This window comes from Panthera onca, chromosome D1 (assembly GCF_046562875.1).
Source record: "Panthera onca isolate mPanOnc1 chromosome D1, mPanOnc1 haplotype 2, whole genome shotgun sequence".
Taxonomy (NCBI): Eukaryota; Metazoa; Chordata; class Mammalia; order Carnivora; family Felidae; genus Panthera; species Panthera onca.
This window is the reverse complement of record NC_138348.1, coordinates 94,573,140-94,589,253: the sequence shown is the minus strand read 5'-3', so window position 1 is coordinate 94,589,253 and position 16,114 is coordinate 94,573,140. Positions and strand designations below refer to the sequence as shown.

Here is a 16,114-nt window from a genome sequence, read left to right as displayed (position 1 = left end):
CCAGCCAGACTTGAGGTGGAATCCCGACCTTGCCACCAACTAGACCTTGAGCAAGGGACATAACGTTACTGACTTACAGTTTCTTAATTTATAAAATGATTATAATTGTAACTTCATGAAATTGCTGTCGGGATTTGATGGTCCATGGGAGACACTCCGTAATAGTAAATCTTATTTCCCCTTCATGGTGTGGTCTTTGCTCTAAATTAAGGAGAGAGAGTTTTAATGCAGCTGTCAGGATCCAGTTGAAGGTGTTTCAGGATATCATGTTTAGCTTTAAAGCCATGGATTTTTTTTTTTTTTTTTTAAGGGTAAACAGCATAGCAGGCGTTTCAAAAGACCTGTCCTATCAAGAAGGGTTGATAGAATTAAAGATATGCCCGGGAGAAGGAAAGACGGGGGTGAGGAAAACAGGATAGGTGTTTTGTTTCATTCCCTTTAAGAGTAGCTTCTAAAAGAATTAATAACAAACCCCCTATCCCCGAGGAGCAGAGGGGGGTACAGAAGACCCAGAGAGAAGAAAGCTGTAGATTAGGCAGAGATCAGAGGATCTGAAAATCCATGAAATGTGTCGTGGTAGGACAAGCCAGTTGGGTTCTGCCGCTGACCTAACCATATTAGTGTGCCTGTTTCTTAAAGGAGGTTAAGAGGAAGAAATTCAGTCAAGGTTAATTCCGTGATATGGGTACAACTAGAAGCCTACTCAGCTGTCCATTCTCTGCTTGACATGCGGGGTGTATATGCTGTCCAGACACACATGAAACAAAGCGATTACAGAGGAGTCCACTGCAGAGTCCTAGTGAGTGCTTTCCAGGTGGCCAGGAATAAGAAAGAGGATTATGCGCCAGAGAAAGTTTGGATTTGTTCTGGGTCCACAATGGGTGAGACTGGAATGGGCAAGAGAGACGAGTCCTAGGCGGGGGGAACAACGTGGCAAAACGTACAAAGGTAGAAATACCGAGTGTTAGGGTCGATGGGGAAACCAAATCCAATGAGTAGAAGACCGCCTAGTGTGGTTCCTTATAGCAATTGAATGCTTTGAGGGAATTTTTTTTTAAAAATTTTTTAATGTTTATTTTTGAGAGAGGAGAGAGAGAGACAGAGCATGAAGAATAGAGAGAGAAGGAGACCCAGAATCTGAAGCAGGCTGCAGGCTCCAAGCCGTCAGCACAAGAGCCCACGGGGCTCGAACTCACGAACTGTGAGATCACGACCTGAGCCAAAGTCGGATACTTAAACCACTGAGCCACCCAGGCACCTTGAGCGAATTCTTTTTTTTTTTTTTATTTTTTGAGAGAGAGCGACAAAGTGAGCAGGGGAGGGGCAGAGAGGGAGAGAGAGAATCCCAAGCAGGCTCCACACTGTCAGTACGGAAAGGGCTTGAACCCACAAACCATGAGATCATGACCTGAGCTGAAACCAACTAGTAGGATGCTTAACTGACTGAGCCACCCACATGCCCTAACCCTGAGAGAATTCTTCATTCAGCAACAGAAGGACTACAAATCACTGAGACACAGTGAACCTCACCCTAGGGGTTCCCAGTGCTAGACTGGCTGTCCCCTTTCTGCCTGAGACGATGTCCTACCTTGTCCTAGGAGCCCGGCTCCCTTGAACTTGCTGGCATGATAGGGGACTTGCCCTAGGTGGGCGTGGTGGGTGCTGCTGGACAAAGAAGCCCACTGGGGGTGCAAACCCGTAGCTGGGTGGGGTTCCCTGTCTTCCAGATGAAGGACTCTCTCATCAATCTTCAGAACGGCATCAGGTCCCGCGACTACACATCAGGAAGTGAAGAGAAGAGGAACCGCTATCACTGACCAGGCAGGAGCAGGGGTGGCTGCAAGAGGCCTGTGCAATACGTGTACATAGACCATATAAATATATATATAAATATATATATATATACAGAATATAAATATATATATATTATATACAGATTTTAAAAAGAGATAATGCCTATGTACCAGGGAGAAGGAGCCGGACGGCCTCCTGTGCTGGCCGGGCCGAGGGGCCGAGGAGGGCAGGGACCACCTCTCAGCACCGACCTCCCCTGATCCTCCTCCTCCCCATCCCTTCCCCCACCCCCAACCCTTTCCCTCACTGGCCGTCCTTGGCTCTGAGAAGGGAAATGTTGTTGAGCCAAAGTTATGCCTGTGAAGACCCTGGGGTCTCGAAGTCTCAAGGGGGCATTGCTTAAGGTGCTTCATTCCCCAATCCTCTTTTGATTTGTCTCCAAAATAAAAGAGAATCTCCCGCCCCCCCCCCCCCCTCCCCGCGCTTCCCCAGGTGCTCTCTTGTGAACAGGAAGCATCCAGGGCCGGAGCCCAATCAAAAGTCTGCCACCTGTGGCCACGCCCCTTTCTGTGGACGCCACGCCCCCAACCCAGTTGGGGGGTTGGAGGGCTGGGAAGGCTGTGCCTGCGTGATTGGGCTTTGTAGCTGAAGGCTCCCCTGGGGACTTGTGTACCTAACGGTGTTCTCCTCCATCACCCCTGCACCTTCCCCTAACCCGTGTAGGGTGTGGACCCAATAAGGGCTGGGAATTTCTGACCTTCCCACCCCCCTTCTCTCTGGTCTTCTCCCAGGCTGGATCTGGGTGAAGTGTCACTTTTTAGTGCCTAAAGCCCTATTTTTTCTCTGTGCCCTAAGAGCACACATTGTTTATTAGCCAGGATGGAGCATTTTTGATCTTGTTAAACCCCTTTTTAAGTGGTTATAAGCAAGGCGGGCCTGTGGCTCTAATTCCTTCATTTTGAGCTGTCCATTTGATTTCTGGGACGATCCAGGGTGCCCTAGGGACGTCCGGGGTTTGGGAGAGCGAGTGCCCTCACATTGTACATATTGTGGGTTCACACGGAACGCTGTGTAAGTAGTGAGCAACTTGGTGAGTGCTCACTTGGCTGCCAGCATCGTTTACTCTAAGAGAAGAGCCAACTTTAGTCAAGGGAGACACTGGAGACCTTCTGCACAAGGAAGGAGACCTAGGCTTTTGGAAGGAATACATTTGGGAAACATGCGTGCATTTGTGAAGGAAAAGGCCTGATTGAGTCTCTGCCCTTTGGAGGCCATTCCAAATCCTGTTTCTAAGACTTAGGAGAATTCTGGTAAAGGGGGCAAAGCCTTCTCTGGTCTCTGGCCCCAGGGAGGTAGGAGAGCACTAAGGAGGAGAAAGTGAGTCATCCAGATCCATTTTGGAGTTGGTTCACTAGGATTCGTGCACTTATCTGACCTCTATCTGACCTCGTCGGGCCCTTGTAGCCACGATTACCATTTTTTATTCACTAACTGCTATTCTAACATATAATGACCAGAGGGATCCTGCCAGCCCCAGGCAGAGCTCACGGTGCTCAGTCAGGAAAGGATCGTACCAGTTTGGCAAGGAAAGTTCTTTTAGATTGCTCGTTATTCTAGTGGGCCTCTTGATGCGAGGGACAGAAGAAACGCAGGGCTTCTCACTGATGTGGCCCAAAAGAAGGGCAAGTTGTGTTCTTCTCTTGGAACGGCCGGAACATCCCACTTTTATAATCAAAGACAAGTTTTTGACTTTTTAGTCTGAGAATATGGCCTTATTATTGCCCTAAGAGCAGGAATACATGCCCCAGGGGAGTAGGCTGAGAAGGCTCCACAGAATCAGCTAGAATTGATATCCCTCCTCTAGAAAAGGAGATGTGAGGGATGGAGTTGAACATAATCCTTGGGAAGGGTGCATAGGCCCACGGGTCAGTGGGTCACCACTCATTCTTGTCCGGGGCTCTGAATGGGAGACACCCTGGTGAGGGTCAGGGCTCGTGGGCCCTGGGCCAAAGGAGGAATAGTGCAGACTGCTAGAAATTTTCCTGGTGCAGTGGCCAGAAGCCAAAATTAGTGTCAGAAACCTTTGAAAGCAAAAATGATAAATTCTCTAACTTAATCCATGTACAATTATTTATCTAAATCCATTCAATTGTTGAAGGTCCCATGGTGGGACCTTTGGGGTGACTTACAAAGGGTTCTCTGCCGGCAGTAAAGCAATACAAGTGGGCCTGGCTACGCAGAGTTGCTCAGCTTTTGCTTTACCTCTTCGGCCATTCCAGGGAGGAGTAGGTAACAGGGAGGGACGCATTTAGTATGTCCAAGGAATCATCATGATTGCTGGGGGTGTGAGCCCAGGAGACAGGGTCTACACACAGGGAACGTCCTTCCACCTGCCTCTTTCCTAGGAATCATGATCTCTCTGGTGGGCTCTCTCTGATATAATAACGTTTTAAACCTTCAAACCAGGAGAAAGCTCAGCACCTCTGTTGACTCCCAAACAAAAGCTCCCCCCCCCCCCCCTTATTCAATAGCCTGTCGAAGAAAAGGGATTCATCTTGCCCTTGCAGATAAGTCTGGGAGTGAAACTGATACATAACATTGCAACTCAAATCCAACAGCTTTGATTGTAGCTGTCTACCTGGGAGCATCCAAACTACCACCCTTTCTGTTACTTCTTCCAGCCAGTGCTTTGTTTTTGTTCATGTAAGAACTCTGGTCACATAGGAGTCTTTATGTGAGGATTCCTGTTGTAACGATTGAGAGCTTGCGCTCAAAGATTTTGCAAAGTTTCTAACCAGGTGGCAAACAACTACTGGGTCTATACTTCCAACTGCAGTGTACTTGAAGGGATTAAGATTGGCCTTGGAGAATCCACTCGTGTCTACAACTCGTCCGTCCCCCGTCCACCTCCCTGGCACAGGGGCAACAAGACCGGCAACCTGAAGCTGTCTGTAAGGGCACTGGGCTGAGTCAGGAGACCTGGGCCCGAGGCCTGGCTCTGCTCTTAGACAAGTCCCTTCCCCTTTCTGAACATCAGTATCCTCGTTTGTAATAGGAAGGGGGGTAGGCTAGACTGTCTCGAAGATAGGTTCTAGCTGAGCATTGTCTTGGAGGCTGGGTCAGAGACTGGCAAGGCAGGGCTTTCTCAAACGTGGAAGGTGCTCTGCCAGAAGAGAACAAGCGTCTGAGCTAGAGCTTCCCTGGTGTTTAGAGGGGTAGTAGGACAGCATCAGGGTTCCCAAGAAATCCAGGGTAGTTAACTTTCTTCTTTATGGGCTGGCAGGACTAGGGAGGCCTAGTGAGGTAGGGAAGGGGAGATAAAGTTTGTCGTACTTCCCAGTATTAACCTAGGAGGGTGGTTCTTCCTTTGTTGGCTTAGTCTTTGTTTGGGAAGGGACTTTCTCTAAGTTGGGAGGAGGATAATGGCAAGAATGGCACCATCTTGGATTGAGCTCATCTTTCGTCTCTAGGCTATAAAGCCTTTCATCTGTCCATCCTTCCTCCTCCTTGCTAGAAGAAACACTGGAGAGAAGCCATTCCTGGCCCTAGCACTTCTCTTTTGGCTCAATCCAAACCTTGTTGGGTTTTAGATTAATTGTGAACCTTTGGCTAAAATCCTTGGGTTGCTTTAGAGCACTGACCCTAAGAATCTGGGATTTTAGGAAGGGGGAGGGGGATCAAGAAACCTCAAAGAGGAATGCTTTGCTAGAAATGGCTTCCCTCTGTGTCCCTCTCCCTGATCCATGCTTGAACCATGTCTAAATCATTTGTGGACAGCATTTCTAGGGTGAAATCTTGCAGAAAGGACTAGGGAAAGACTCTTTCTAGACTATTTGTGGTCCCAGAAGTATGCTTTCTGTGCCATACTGTGCTGTTGCTTTAGCTCTGCAGGGCAGCCAAAGCCAGCCCTTCCTCTCTAGGACCCCCAGGTGGCAGGGCTGTGGTCTCCCTCCCCACACCCCCGGACCCCACCTCCCCACTCCAGTCAGAAACTTGAGAACCTGGCTTCCTAACTCTCTCCTCCCCCACCCTTTGTCTCTAGGCTGTGGGACAATCATCCCATCCACCACTTGACATCCTTGACCCTCGTCCCCTAGCCTCCAGCAGGCTATCCCCACTCCCTCCACCTCTATGTTTTCTTCCAGAAGATGCGTTTTGGGTCCGAGTGGAGCGATTTTCTGGAAGGCCGTCTTTTTAACGCCCCTGCTTCCCTGATGTGGAGCAGGGATTTGCACAAGGTGTAGAGAGCTCCCTCCCCACCTCTCTGCCCAGCCTTGTTACCTCACTCCTGCTCCAGCCATGGCTGCAATGGGCCCAGCCAGCTCCCTGTCTTGGTGTTCTGTACGACAGCTCAGGGGTCTTGGGCATTGTTTTCTGTTGTGACTTGAGGTCCTCAGCAGGCCTGGGAGCCTGGATTGGAGCCTTGGCTGCTGGCGAGAAGCACCTTGCCTGCCAAGAGGAGCTGATGCCAGACGATCTACCCGACATGTGAAAGCATAAAGAATATTGTCATCTCTGCCCCTTGGCCCCCTTGCTTCTCTCGACACAGTGAGACGCTGCAGAAGCAAAATGGCGGCCTCTGCTCCAGGCAAGACAGCTGGCTGTCTGGGGAGTTGGCCCTGGGCTTGGATGCCACGTGCTGAGATCGCGTAACAAAAGCAACCATATTTGCCAACGGTAGTGTGTGGCTCCCCACATTTCCCTATCCTGCACTCTAGGGCCAGACCACTCTCTGCATGGACCAGATCATCTTCCCAAACCCATGGTGCTTTTCCCCCCACTCAGCCTAGACTTCAAGGTGGGGAGGATGGGTCAGAGGCCATAGCGGCCCCTGGATAATCCTGACAAGGGGTGGAGTGGGGTGAGGCAGAGGGAGCAGCCCCCAACACCTGCACTGGGCCATATATGGGAAAGAACACAGGTTGATTGCAGTCGAGTTGTCTGGCCATCTGTATTTGGATCTGTAACTGTACTTTGCCTGGCGCTGTGCGCAAGGTCTGAAAACTTAACTGCTATTACCTAGAAACCATACACGGCTTCCCAGCCAAATCTTAATGTAAAGTAGCTAGAGCCATGGAAGTACAGTATGAATTAAAAGAAAAAAGTATTGAACTACAAATAATAAATGGTGTGTGTGTTTATTGCTGGACTCATCAGCACTCATTGTCCCAAATGTTTTTGGTTCTCCCAGATGTGATGAGGGCAAGGCCCAAAGACGTGTGTGTGTAGGCATGCTCATACACATATGGACAGCCATCCGCCCAACATCTAGGACGCCCTTTCCTGGGGAGGGAGGCAGCCTGATAAAGGTGAATGGATGAGTTTTGGAATCATACCTGAGTAGAGATTTTAGCATCACTGTTTATCAGCGGTGTGACCTTGGTCCCCAGCCATTATTCCAAGCCTCAGTTGTTTAGAGATAATATAAAATTGTGTGTGTGTGTGTGTGTGTGTGTGTGTGTGTGTGTTTCTTAGTATAGTGCCTGGTACCATACTGAGATAATTTTTATTCCATTATTAGCCAGTACTATTATGATAGGAGCATATGGTAGACTGAGTCCCAACAACAATTTCTTATGTAACTTTTTCCTTTTGTGCCTTGGCATTTCCAGGAAGGTGGACATTGAGAGACAGCTTTGCTCTATTTCCTTAACCTAGACCGGTAAGGGAGTTAGCCCCTTGCCACCTGGTGGGAAACTTTCTTGGTGTCAGGCAGGAGAGGACTATTGACTCTTTTATTTGGGGGGGGGGGGGGAGGGGGGCAGGAGAAGAGGGAAAGAACAGCCAGATCACACATTTATGGTGTTTAATTCAGACTGTTAAATGCATTTTTCATTGCCTGGGAAAATGTCCACTGATGGTGAGGTCAGGAATTGATGCAGGCTGGAGGGGGAGGTGGAGGCCATAGTATTCGTGGCAGACGCACATTGTAGAGCAAAACCAGAGCAAGCTGTGTGTAGAGACGCTTTATTGACACGAACAGGGTATTTCCTGAAAAACACTACATACTGCCATTAGGTTGTCGAGAGCTTGGGTGGTCGGGAACAACATTGCTAGAGTTCAGAAAAAGATTGGCTGTGGAAAATGAAGAAAAAGCACTATGAAGGTGACAATGTGGCAAGGAGATCCATCAGTTGAAAGACCTCAGGAGTTGACTAATGGTATCTGATGGTGTTTCCCAAACCTACAAGCCCGGTGCTTCCGTGGCCTCCCTCCCCATCACACACGCTGACATCAGATGCAGCTCTTGCCTGAGGGTGACTCGGGGTCTGTAAGGGAGACGTATTACCAGCGTTGAGGCTTATCTGGCCTGTGATCGGGATTGAGTTTGATTACTACGACTCAGACTTGCTGCACGTCCTTATCTACTGGGTCCTACTAGACTCAAGTAAGATAACTCAACATGAGTTCTCCGCTATGGTGGAGTTTCAGAGATTAGGACAAGTTTGGATGATGGTGTTTTTCAGACCTAAGACCACGGGGCACACTGAGGCTCTAGATTGGTGCTCCAGGCAGAGTGGGTGCTGAAATGCAGAATGGATGGATGATTGGAGGATGAACACAGTACTACTCAGATACACTCACAGTGACTAGGTGAATTCACTGGCTTAGGGATCTTTCATTTACAAAAGGAGGGGTGAGGAAGGCTTCATTTTACTGTACTTTTCTATTTCTTTGTTAATTTGGGAAAGGAGAACCAAGATCTATTCTGAAATGTGTCTAGCTTTTGCTTCTTCCTACAAAGATGCCAGTTACACAGCCTTTCCCCTCCGATTGATGTCAGGTTCACAGATTCTGAGTTGGGTATACTTTCCTTTTTGATCTAGTAGTTTCCTAGGAAGAGGAGGGAGCTACTGTCTCTTGTCTTAACCATTCGTTGCTATACACATGTATCCAGCATGTTCCTGCTTTGAAAAATTCCTTTCCTACTAACATCTAGTCGGGCGTCGAAGGAGAAACCAGAAACTCAAGAGTATCAGAAATCTGGGTGTGTGGATGTTGGGGGATGGAGAAAATAAGGGAAAATGCTTTTAAACAAACAAAATAAAGGTGGGAGTAGGTACAGGCAGTGTCTGTCACAGTACGTCCACACAGGAGTCAGGGCTGTGATATAAGACTGAGCTAGCAGTAAAGGTCAGTAGGACAGGGTGTATACAGTGCCAACTGATTTGAGCAGGGTCAAGTTCTTGGCTGTTAAGCAGTAGGAAAAGGAAAATAAGACCTAAGCCTGGCCTGGTCTTTAGTGAATTGTGTTATTGAGGATTGGTCATGGAAAATATCCAGCACCAAGATAACAGATGGGGTTCCTAAAGTGATAATAGCCCTTGAGAACATTTCTAAGCCCTTTATAGGAACAGCATGCCAGATGAAGTTTCCAGAGCAATGCACATTTGGTCTGGGTCCTCTAGGAATATGGGGAGCGGGGAGGATTTGAAGCAGGTTGGGGGGGTCACACTACCCTTAGTTCTGTAGTCCTGATCAAGTCTCCCAAGAAGGAGTTGAATTACGCTAAGGGAGAAAGAGTGACGTGGAAACCAACTAGAAAGAGAAAACCAAAACGAGATAGACTCTCAAAGCACATTAGGAGCACTGGCTAAGAAGCAAAGCGGTAGAGGAGCCGTCGGGTGGCACTAGGGGTGAGAGAAGACGTCAGACATCTCAGGACAAGCAGGAGAGGCAAAGATGAGGCAAAAGCTCATCAATGAGAGGAAACGATGCAGCTGTGATCAAAGTGGAAAAAGGAACTGAGCTCTCCACTTACCGGCTGTATGACCTTAGCATGTGGTAAGGCTTCTTAGCCTCCAGCAGCCTCAGTGTGCTTGCTCACTTGTGATGTGGGTATCAGTAATACCCACCCCACAGGGCTAGCTGTGGAGAACTAAGGTAACAGAAACGAAAGCACTTTGTAAACCATATTGCTCTAATGACAGAATTGAGAATGAGAAGGGTTGAGAAGTTAAAAAAAAAAAAAGATTACCTGTAAAACGTAAATAAGGGCGGGGGGTGGGGGGGAGATGGTAGGTGCCATTCAGTTCATTAAAAACCACTCAGGAAATATCTGGGGTGGGCTTTTTTAAAAAGAAAACAAAAAGGCAGCCATCATGCATATGACTTGATTTTGAGTTCGATGCTTAGATGCATTGTCTACTGGAAGCAAGAGGAAGGTGGGGTGATAGGAAGTAGCTCGCTCCTACTGAAAGCTCAGCCATCCACCAGCCACGGGATCAGGAGAACCGCACAGTAATCCACGCCTATTCTCTATAAAGTGCGAAAAATGATCTATATTCTGTCCCCGATTTCGGAGGAATCATGTGCAAAGTTACCGATGAGAAAGGCCGTAAGTTTACTGCAAGTATTTTCTTCAATAAAATTGGACTCTTGAATGTGTGAACAAGGACTTGTGTCAAGTACTTCCCCAAGAATGGAAGAGTTGGGAAAAAAAATGAGTTCGTCGGGTGAGGCCCAAAGACAGAGGAGTGTGATCTTTCCCCATGAATTCCCCCAGATCTGAGGGACACCTGTCATTGAGTCCCAGACACTTGCATGTTCTCAGAACCCATGAAGCAGCCTTCCCCTCGGTCACTAGGTGCTGAAGGACATCACATTTGGACCAGCCACTCAAAACGAAACGAGATACTGACTGAACGTTTTCCAGTGTCCCTGTGCTCTCCCAAAACCTAGAAAGGAAAGAAACCCTCAACAACTAGACATCATGGATTCACCTAGCCCATCCTGCCCCTATCACTCCACTCATTCTCTCATCATCCTTCTCAGACTAAAAAGCACGTTTCTTAGTTTAAATATTCCCAGATGCAGTCTCTGGAGTATTTTTCAGAGTCACAAATCTTTTCGCTAAGGAAACTCTTCATGTCTACCCCAAGACCTCCTCTCTGCCTTGTGGCTACTTTCCAGGTGTGTGGGTCTATCAGAGTTAACCTCAGCCAGACAGTCCACCCCTGTGCTTGTGAAAGAGGCATGGCTGTAGCCAAACTCAGTTTCAAGGTCTTTTTAAAACCAAAATTATCCCATCTCTGAAAGTGTCAAGTGGGAAGCGCCTAAGGCTTACTACGTTCCAGTTTATCCTCTGAAATCTCTTAGTTGAGCCCTGAGTCTCAGTTGCCTCCTGTAAAAGGAGGGATAATACTGACCTACAGGAATTTTGAGGAAAAGAATTTAGAAATTTCAGTTTCAATGCCCACAAGAATATAATGCTTCCCAGCCATCTCAGATGGTGTGCTCCACTTGGAGGGCACACATACATTACCCTAATAGGGTGATGAACATGTTGTATGAGTTTTGAGGGCCACTTCTGTCTTTGGCTTCTTGAAGGGCTGAGGCCAACCTAGTCCTTAGAGACCTATCGGGATCTAGCCCCAGAGTACCAAGTTCCAGAGAACATCTTGGTCCATGCTTAAACTTTCTATCACTGAAGATCCTAGAAAGGCATGCTTTGCTCTGATGCTCTAGTCAAGTGGGCCAGGAACTTGGCGGGGGGTGGGGGTGGAGGGACTGATTTCAAGGAATCCCATTTCATGATGCTCCTGCTTTAACCAAATTAATCATTCTTACTTCCTTCCATTAAGACATCCATTCACTTGCAACAAAGAAGAATGAGCCAGTTCCAACCAGTTAGGGACAGAGGGGTGTGCCATCTTCAGCATTTGTACAAAGTCATTTGGAGCACAGGGAAGTCCAGTTGGCATGGGAGCTCCTTGCTTGAAAGCTGGAACAGGGTGAGGTTGAGTCCGTGTAGAAATGTTTACTCCTCAGTACTGGCCAAGTCTTATGGTGTGTAGAGGTCTGATGGAGTTAGAAGTCAGAGGTGAAAGTTCAGAGGTGAGTGGATGCATGATGAATGAATAGAAGGATGGATGCATGAAGGGAAGTGATCTGGCCCCTGGGGCACCCTCCTGATGCTGTTAACATCGCTGAACCTGGAATATCCAGTCCCTCAGTGTTCAGCCCACCTACCAACAATAAAACAACTCACTGAGAATTTCCAGCCTGGCCCAGTCCAGGCCAGCCAAAGACACTGACCAAATCCACAATCCTTACAAAGGAGGGAGTGGGGGAACTACTTTTTGTCGCTGTGGGTAGGAAGTTCACATTGCTCAGGCCAAAGCAATTCACTTTCTGAAGGGCTTGACGTCACACAGAGCTTTGTGACCTGGATATCGACTTTAAGAAGTACCCCGGGGGTGGGAACTCTGGGTAGGGTAGAAATCTACGGGGTCAAATTTAAAGTCACTTGGGTGTGGGTGACCAAGTCACTTGTACAAGCTGCCATCCTTATCCACCTTCGCCTGCCCTTCCCTGTACATCACCTCAGTCACACCCTTCTATTCCTCCACTGGTACCGCAGAGTTCTCTTTGTTCTCTGATGGGATGGCAAGGTAGTCAGACCTGGAGGAGGGCAGATGGGGGGAGAGAATCAATACTTTAGTACCCAGGGGTGGGAACACAAGAAAAGGGAAAGAACAAGGGCACAGGAACAAGGACATCTATAGAATAGCTCTGCGTTTCCTTCTTCCTGTGTGTCCCAAGAGAAAACTAGAATGGTCCTTTCATAGGGAACTAGAATAATAGGCGTTTTTATTTTTTCCCTCCACTAGCAGTGTGTGAATCTTCCCATTTATCCACATGGATCTCGGGACTTCTTATTGTTAGATTAAAATGTTGGCCAAACTGATGGATGTGAAATTATATTTTATAGTTGCTTTAATATTTATTTCCCTGATCACTGCTGATGTACATTTTTCATAAGATTATAGGCTATTTGGATTACTGCTTCTGTAATTAGACTGTTCATTTGCTTTGGCAGCTTTCCTTCTGAGATGTCTCTCTCATGGATTTTTCTTTGATGGTTTTGTGTCTTGAAAATAATCTTCTCCCAGTCTGTGGTTTCTCTCTAACCTTTGTTTATGGATTCTTGTAATGAACAAAAGATTTTTAGATATAGTGTCATGAAAATTATCCATTTTTCCTCTCTGTGTGTAATGAAGATACTGTCTTCTATTCCCTTAATAGAATTTTCAAGTTTTACGTTTTATCTCATCTCTACATCCACTTACAACTTATTTTTGTTTACTGTGAGAGATGGGGACTCTTACTTTCTTTTCCATATGGATAAGGAATTGTCCTTCTACCATATATTGGAGAGTTCATTCTTCCCTAAGCGATTGTGGTGCCACTTCTGTCATATATTATATAAAATTGTATGTACACATTTATCTATTTGGGGGCTCTCTGTTTTATTCTCTTTGTGCTGTATGCTTAAGACAGTATCAACAAATTCTTTAATTTCTCTATAAGAAATCTACATATCTGATAGGAAAAGTCCTACCAGCCACCTTCCTTAAGTATTGTTCTTTTTTTGAAATAGGCAAACTATGGCTCGTGAACTAAGAACAGTTGTAAGGGTTACGAACAAAGAAGAAAAACCAAAGAACAATATACAACAGAGACCCTGTGTAGCCTGCAAAGCCTAAAATATTCACTATCTGGCCATCGCTTGGTTTAGACTAGTTTTGGCCCTTTGCTCTTCCATGTGACTTTTAAGATCAGCTAATTGAGTTCCTTGAACAATCTAATGGGTATTTTGATTGAAATGCCATTGAATTTGCAGACTAATTTAGGAGACAGTTGCCGTGTTTACAACAGCGAGCTTTTATTCTCCATTTATTTAGGTCTTAAGTCTTTCAGTAAAGTTTTGTGCTTTTCTCCTCAAAGGTCTTGCACGTTTTTATCAAATGTATTCCCAGGTACTGGAGACTGTTTGTTGCTACTGTAACGGAAATGTTTTCCAATGTTTTCAATACTTAAATGTTTTTCTAAATTTTTGTGGCTGGAACCATAGGTGGTTTTTATACTTTTATGTTGTGATTTGTATCAACAGTCTTGTGGAACATTCTCACTCACTCTAATGGTTTGTCTGTAGATTCCATTGTATTTTCTATGTAGGTGGTAGAGGGGGTCATGGAAAGGATGTGGCTGCCAGGTGACCTGTAAGCTGGACCCCAGCAATCAGGGGCTCCCCCTTCCACTTTCCTTGGGGTGTCCCTTCCAGTTGCCTTCCCCACTCCCAGAAGCTGCCCCAAGGCCACATCTTAGGACACAGATGTGGTGTTAAGACTATCTGGACAATATACATGTCCGAACCCAGCTAAGGCCTCTCTACATAAACCTCTAAGATTCTGGCAGGCTTATCTTGTGGCTGCCCTAGAAAAGCCTTCCGTTCGCACCCTGGCTCACTCAACCTGCCAGCTCCCAATCCGGGGTGGCCTGCGTCTTCCTTCAGTCTCTCTTCCGTGTATGGGGGCAGGTTTCAGGTGACACCCAGGGAGCTCCATAGGAGGTTTCAAACCAACAGTAGATAATTATACTGGGTGTGAATCATGATTCTTTAGTTTCTTCCCTTACAATTGTTACTCTTTTTTTCCCCTTTATATTTACTTAGTACACTACCCACAAACTGCAATATAATATTAATAGAAGCAGGGAGACGTGTCTAATATTATAACACAGATGGTATTTGCTGGAGGTTATCTCAGTGGCTGCCATTTATCACTTTAAAGATGATTGGTGTTTGATTTTTTTTTTAATGTTTATTTTTGAGAGAGAGAGACAGAGCGTGAGCAGGGGAGGGGCAGAGAGAGGGGGAGATACATTATCCAAAGCATGTTCCAGGCTCTGAGCTGTCAGCACAGAGCCCCATGCAGAGTTCGAACTCACAAACCCTGAGATCATGACCTGAGCTGAAGTTGGAAACTCAACCAACTGAGCCACCCAAGCAACCCTGATTGGTGTTTACATTTAATATTTATCCTGCTCAGGACATGCGTGCTTCCTGAATCTGAGAAGTCATGCTCTGTTTAGCCATTGTATCTCCGAATATTGTTTCTCCTCCATTTTCTCTATTCTATTCTTTTTTTTTAATTTTAATTTTATTTTTTTTTAATTTACATCCAAATTAGCATATAGTGCAACAGTGATTTCAGAAGTAGATTCCTTAATGCCCCTTACCCATTTAGCCCATCCCCCCCACACACCCTCTGTTAGGTGTTACCCATTTAGCCCATCCCCCCTCCAATAGCCCTCTGTTTGTTCTCCATATTTGAGTCTCTTATGTTTTGTCCCCCTCTCTGTTTTAATATTATTTTTGCTTCCCTTCCCTTGTGTTCATCTGTTCTGTGTCTTAAAGTCCTCATATGAGTGAAGTCATATGATATTTGTCTTTCTCTGACTAATTTCGCTTAGCATAATACCCTCCAGTTCCATCCACGGAATTGCAAATGGCAAGATTTCATTCTTTTTGATTGCCGAGTAATACTCCATTGTATATATATACCACATCTTCTTTATCCATTCATCCATTGATAGACATTTGGGCTCCTTCCATACTTTGGCTATTGTGGATAGTGCTGTTATAAACATTGGGGTGCATGTGTCCCTTCGAAACAGCACACCCGTATCCCTTGGATAAATACCTAGTAGTGCAATTGCTGGGTCGTAGGGTAGTTCTAATTTTAGTTTTTTGGGGAACCTCCATACTGTTTTCCAGAGTGGCTGCACCAGCTTGCATTGCCACCAACAATGCAAAAGAGATCCTCTTTCTCCACATCCTCACCAACATCTGTTGTTGCCTGAGTTGTTCATGTTAGCCATTCGGACAGGTGTGAGGTGGTATCTCATTGTGGTTTTGATTTGTATTTCCCTGGTGATGAGTGATGTTGAGGATTTTTTCCTGTGTCGGTTGGCCATCTGGATGTCTTTTTTGGAGAAGTGTCTATTCGTGACTTTTGCCCATTTCTTCACTGGATTATTTTTTTGGGTGTTGAGTTGTAAGTTCTTTATAGATTTTGGATACTAACCCTTTATATGATATGTCATTTGCAAACATCTTCTCCCATTCTGTCAGTTGCCTTTTAGTTTTGCTGATTGTTTCCTTCGCTGTGCAGAAGCTTTTTATTTTGATGAGGTTCCAGTAGTTCATTTTTGCTTTTGTTTCCCTTGCCTCCGGAGACATGTTGAATAAGAAGTTGCTGCGGCCAAGATCAAAGAGGTTTTTGCCTGCTTTCTCCTCGGATTTTGATGGCTTCCTGTCTTACATTTAGGTCTTTCATCCATTTTGCGTTTATTTTTGTGCATGGTGTAAGAAAGTGGGCCAGGTTCATTTTTCTACATGTCGCTGTCCAGTTTTCCCAGCACCACTTACTGAGGAGACTGTCTTTTTTCCATTGGATATTCTTTCTTGCTTTGTCAAAGATTAGTTGGCCATACGTTTGAGTCTATTTCTGGGTTCTCTGTTCTGTTCCATTGA

General features: G+C 46.1%; 2 protein-coding genes across 15 annotated transcripts in view; one reads left to right on the top strand and one right to left on the bottom strand.

Moving 5' to 3' along the window:
• Positions 1 to 6,927, top strand: part of GRAMD1B (GRAM domain containing 1B) — a 241,680-nt gene extending 234,753 nt beyond the window's left edge. For 10 of the 12 annotated variants that reach the window (XM_078432873.2, XM_078432875.2, XM_078432876.2 and 7 more), the window contains one exon: positions 1,728 to 6,927. In XM_078432873.2, coding sequence (XP_078288999.1) covers positions 1,728 to 1,817 — 90 coding nt within the window. In that variant the 3' untranslated portion in view covers positions 1,818 to 6,927. The remainder of the gene's footprint in view (positions 1 to 1,727) is intronic. The other 2 variants (XM_078432874.2, XM_078432879.2) reach the window with 2 other exon arrangements.
• Positions 6,928 to 7,744: 817 nt separating this feature from the next.
• Positions 7,745 to 16,114, bottom strand: part of SCN3B (sodium voltage-gated channel beta subunit 3) — a 31,444-nt gene continuing 23,074 nt past the window's right edge. The window contains exons 5-6 of one of the 3 annotated variants that reach the window (XM_060605073.3): positions 12,120 to 12,198; positions 7,745 to 7,869 (exon numbers count right to left, since the gene is read on the bottom strand). In XM_060605073.3, the coding sequence (XP_060461056.1) occupies positions 12,135 to 12,198 (64 nt within the window). In that variant the 3' untranslated portion in view covers positions 7,745 to 7,869; positions 12,120 to 12,134. Of the gene's footprint in view, positions 7,870 to 8,602; positions 12,199 to 16,114 lie in introns of those variants that run through there. The other 2 variants (XM_060605072.3, XM_060605074.3) reach the window with 2 other exon arrangements.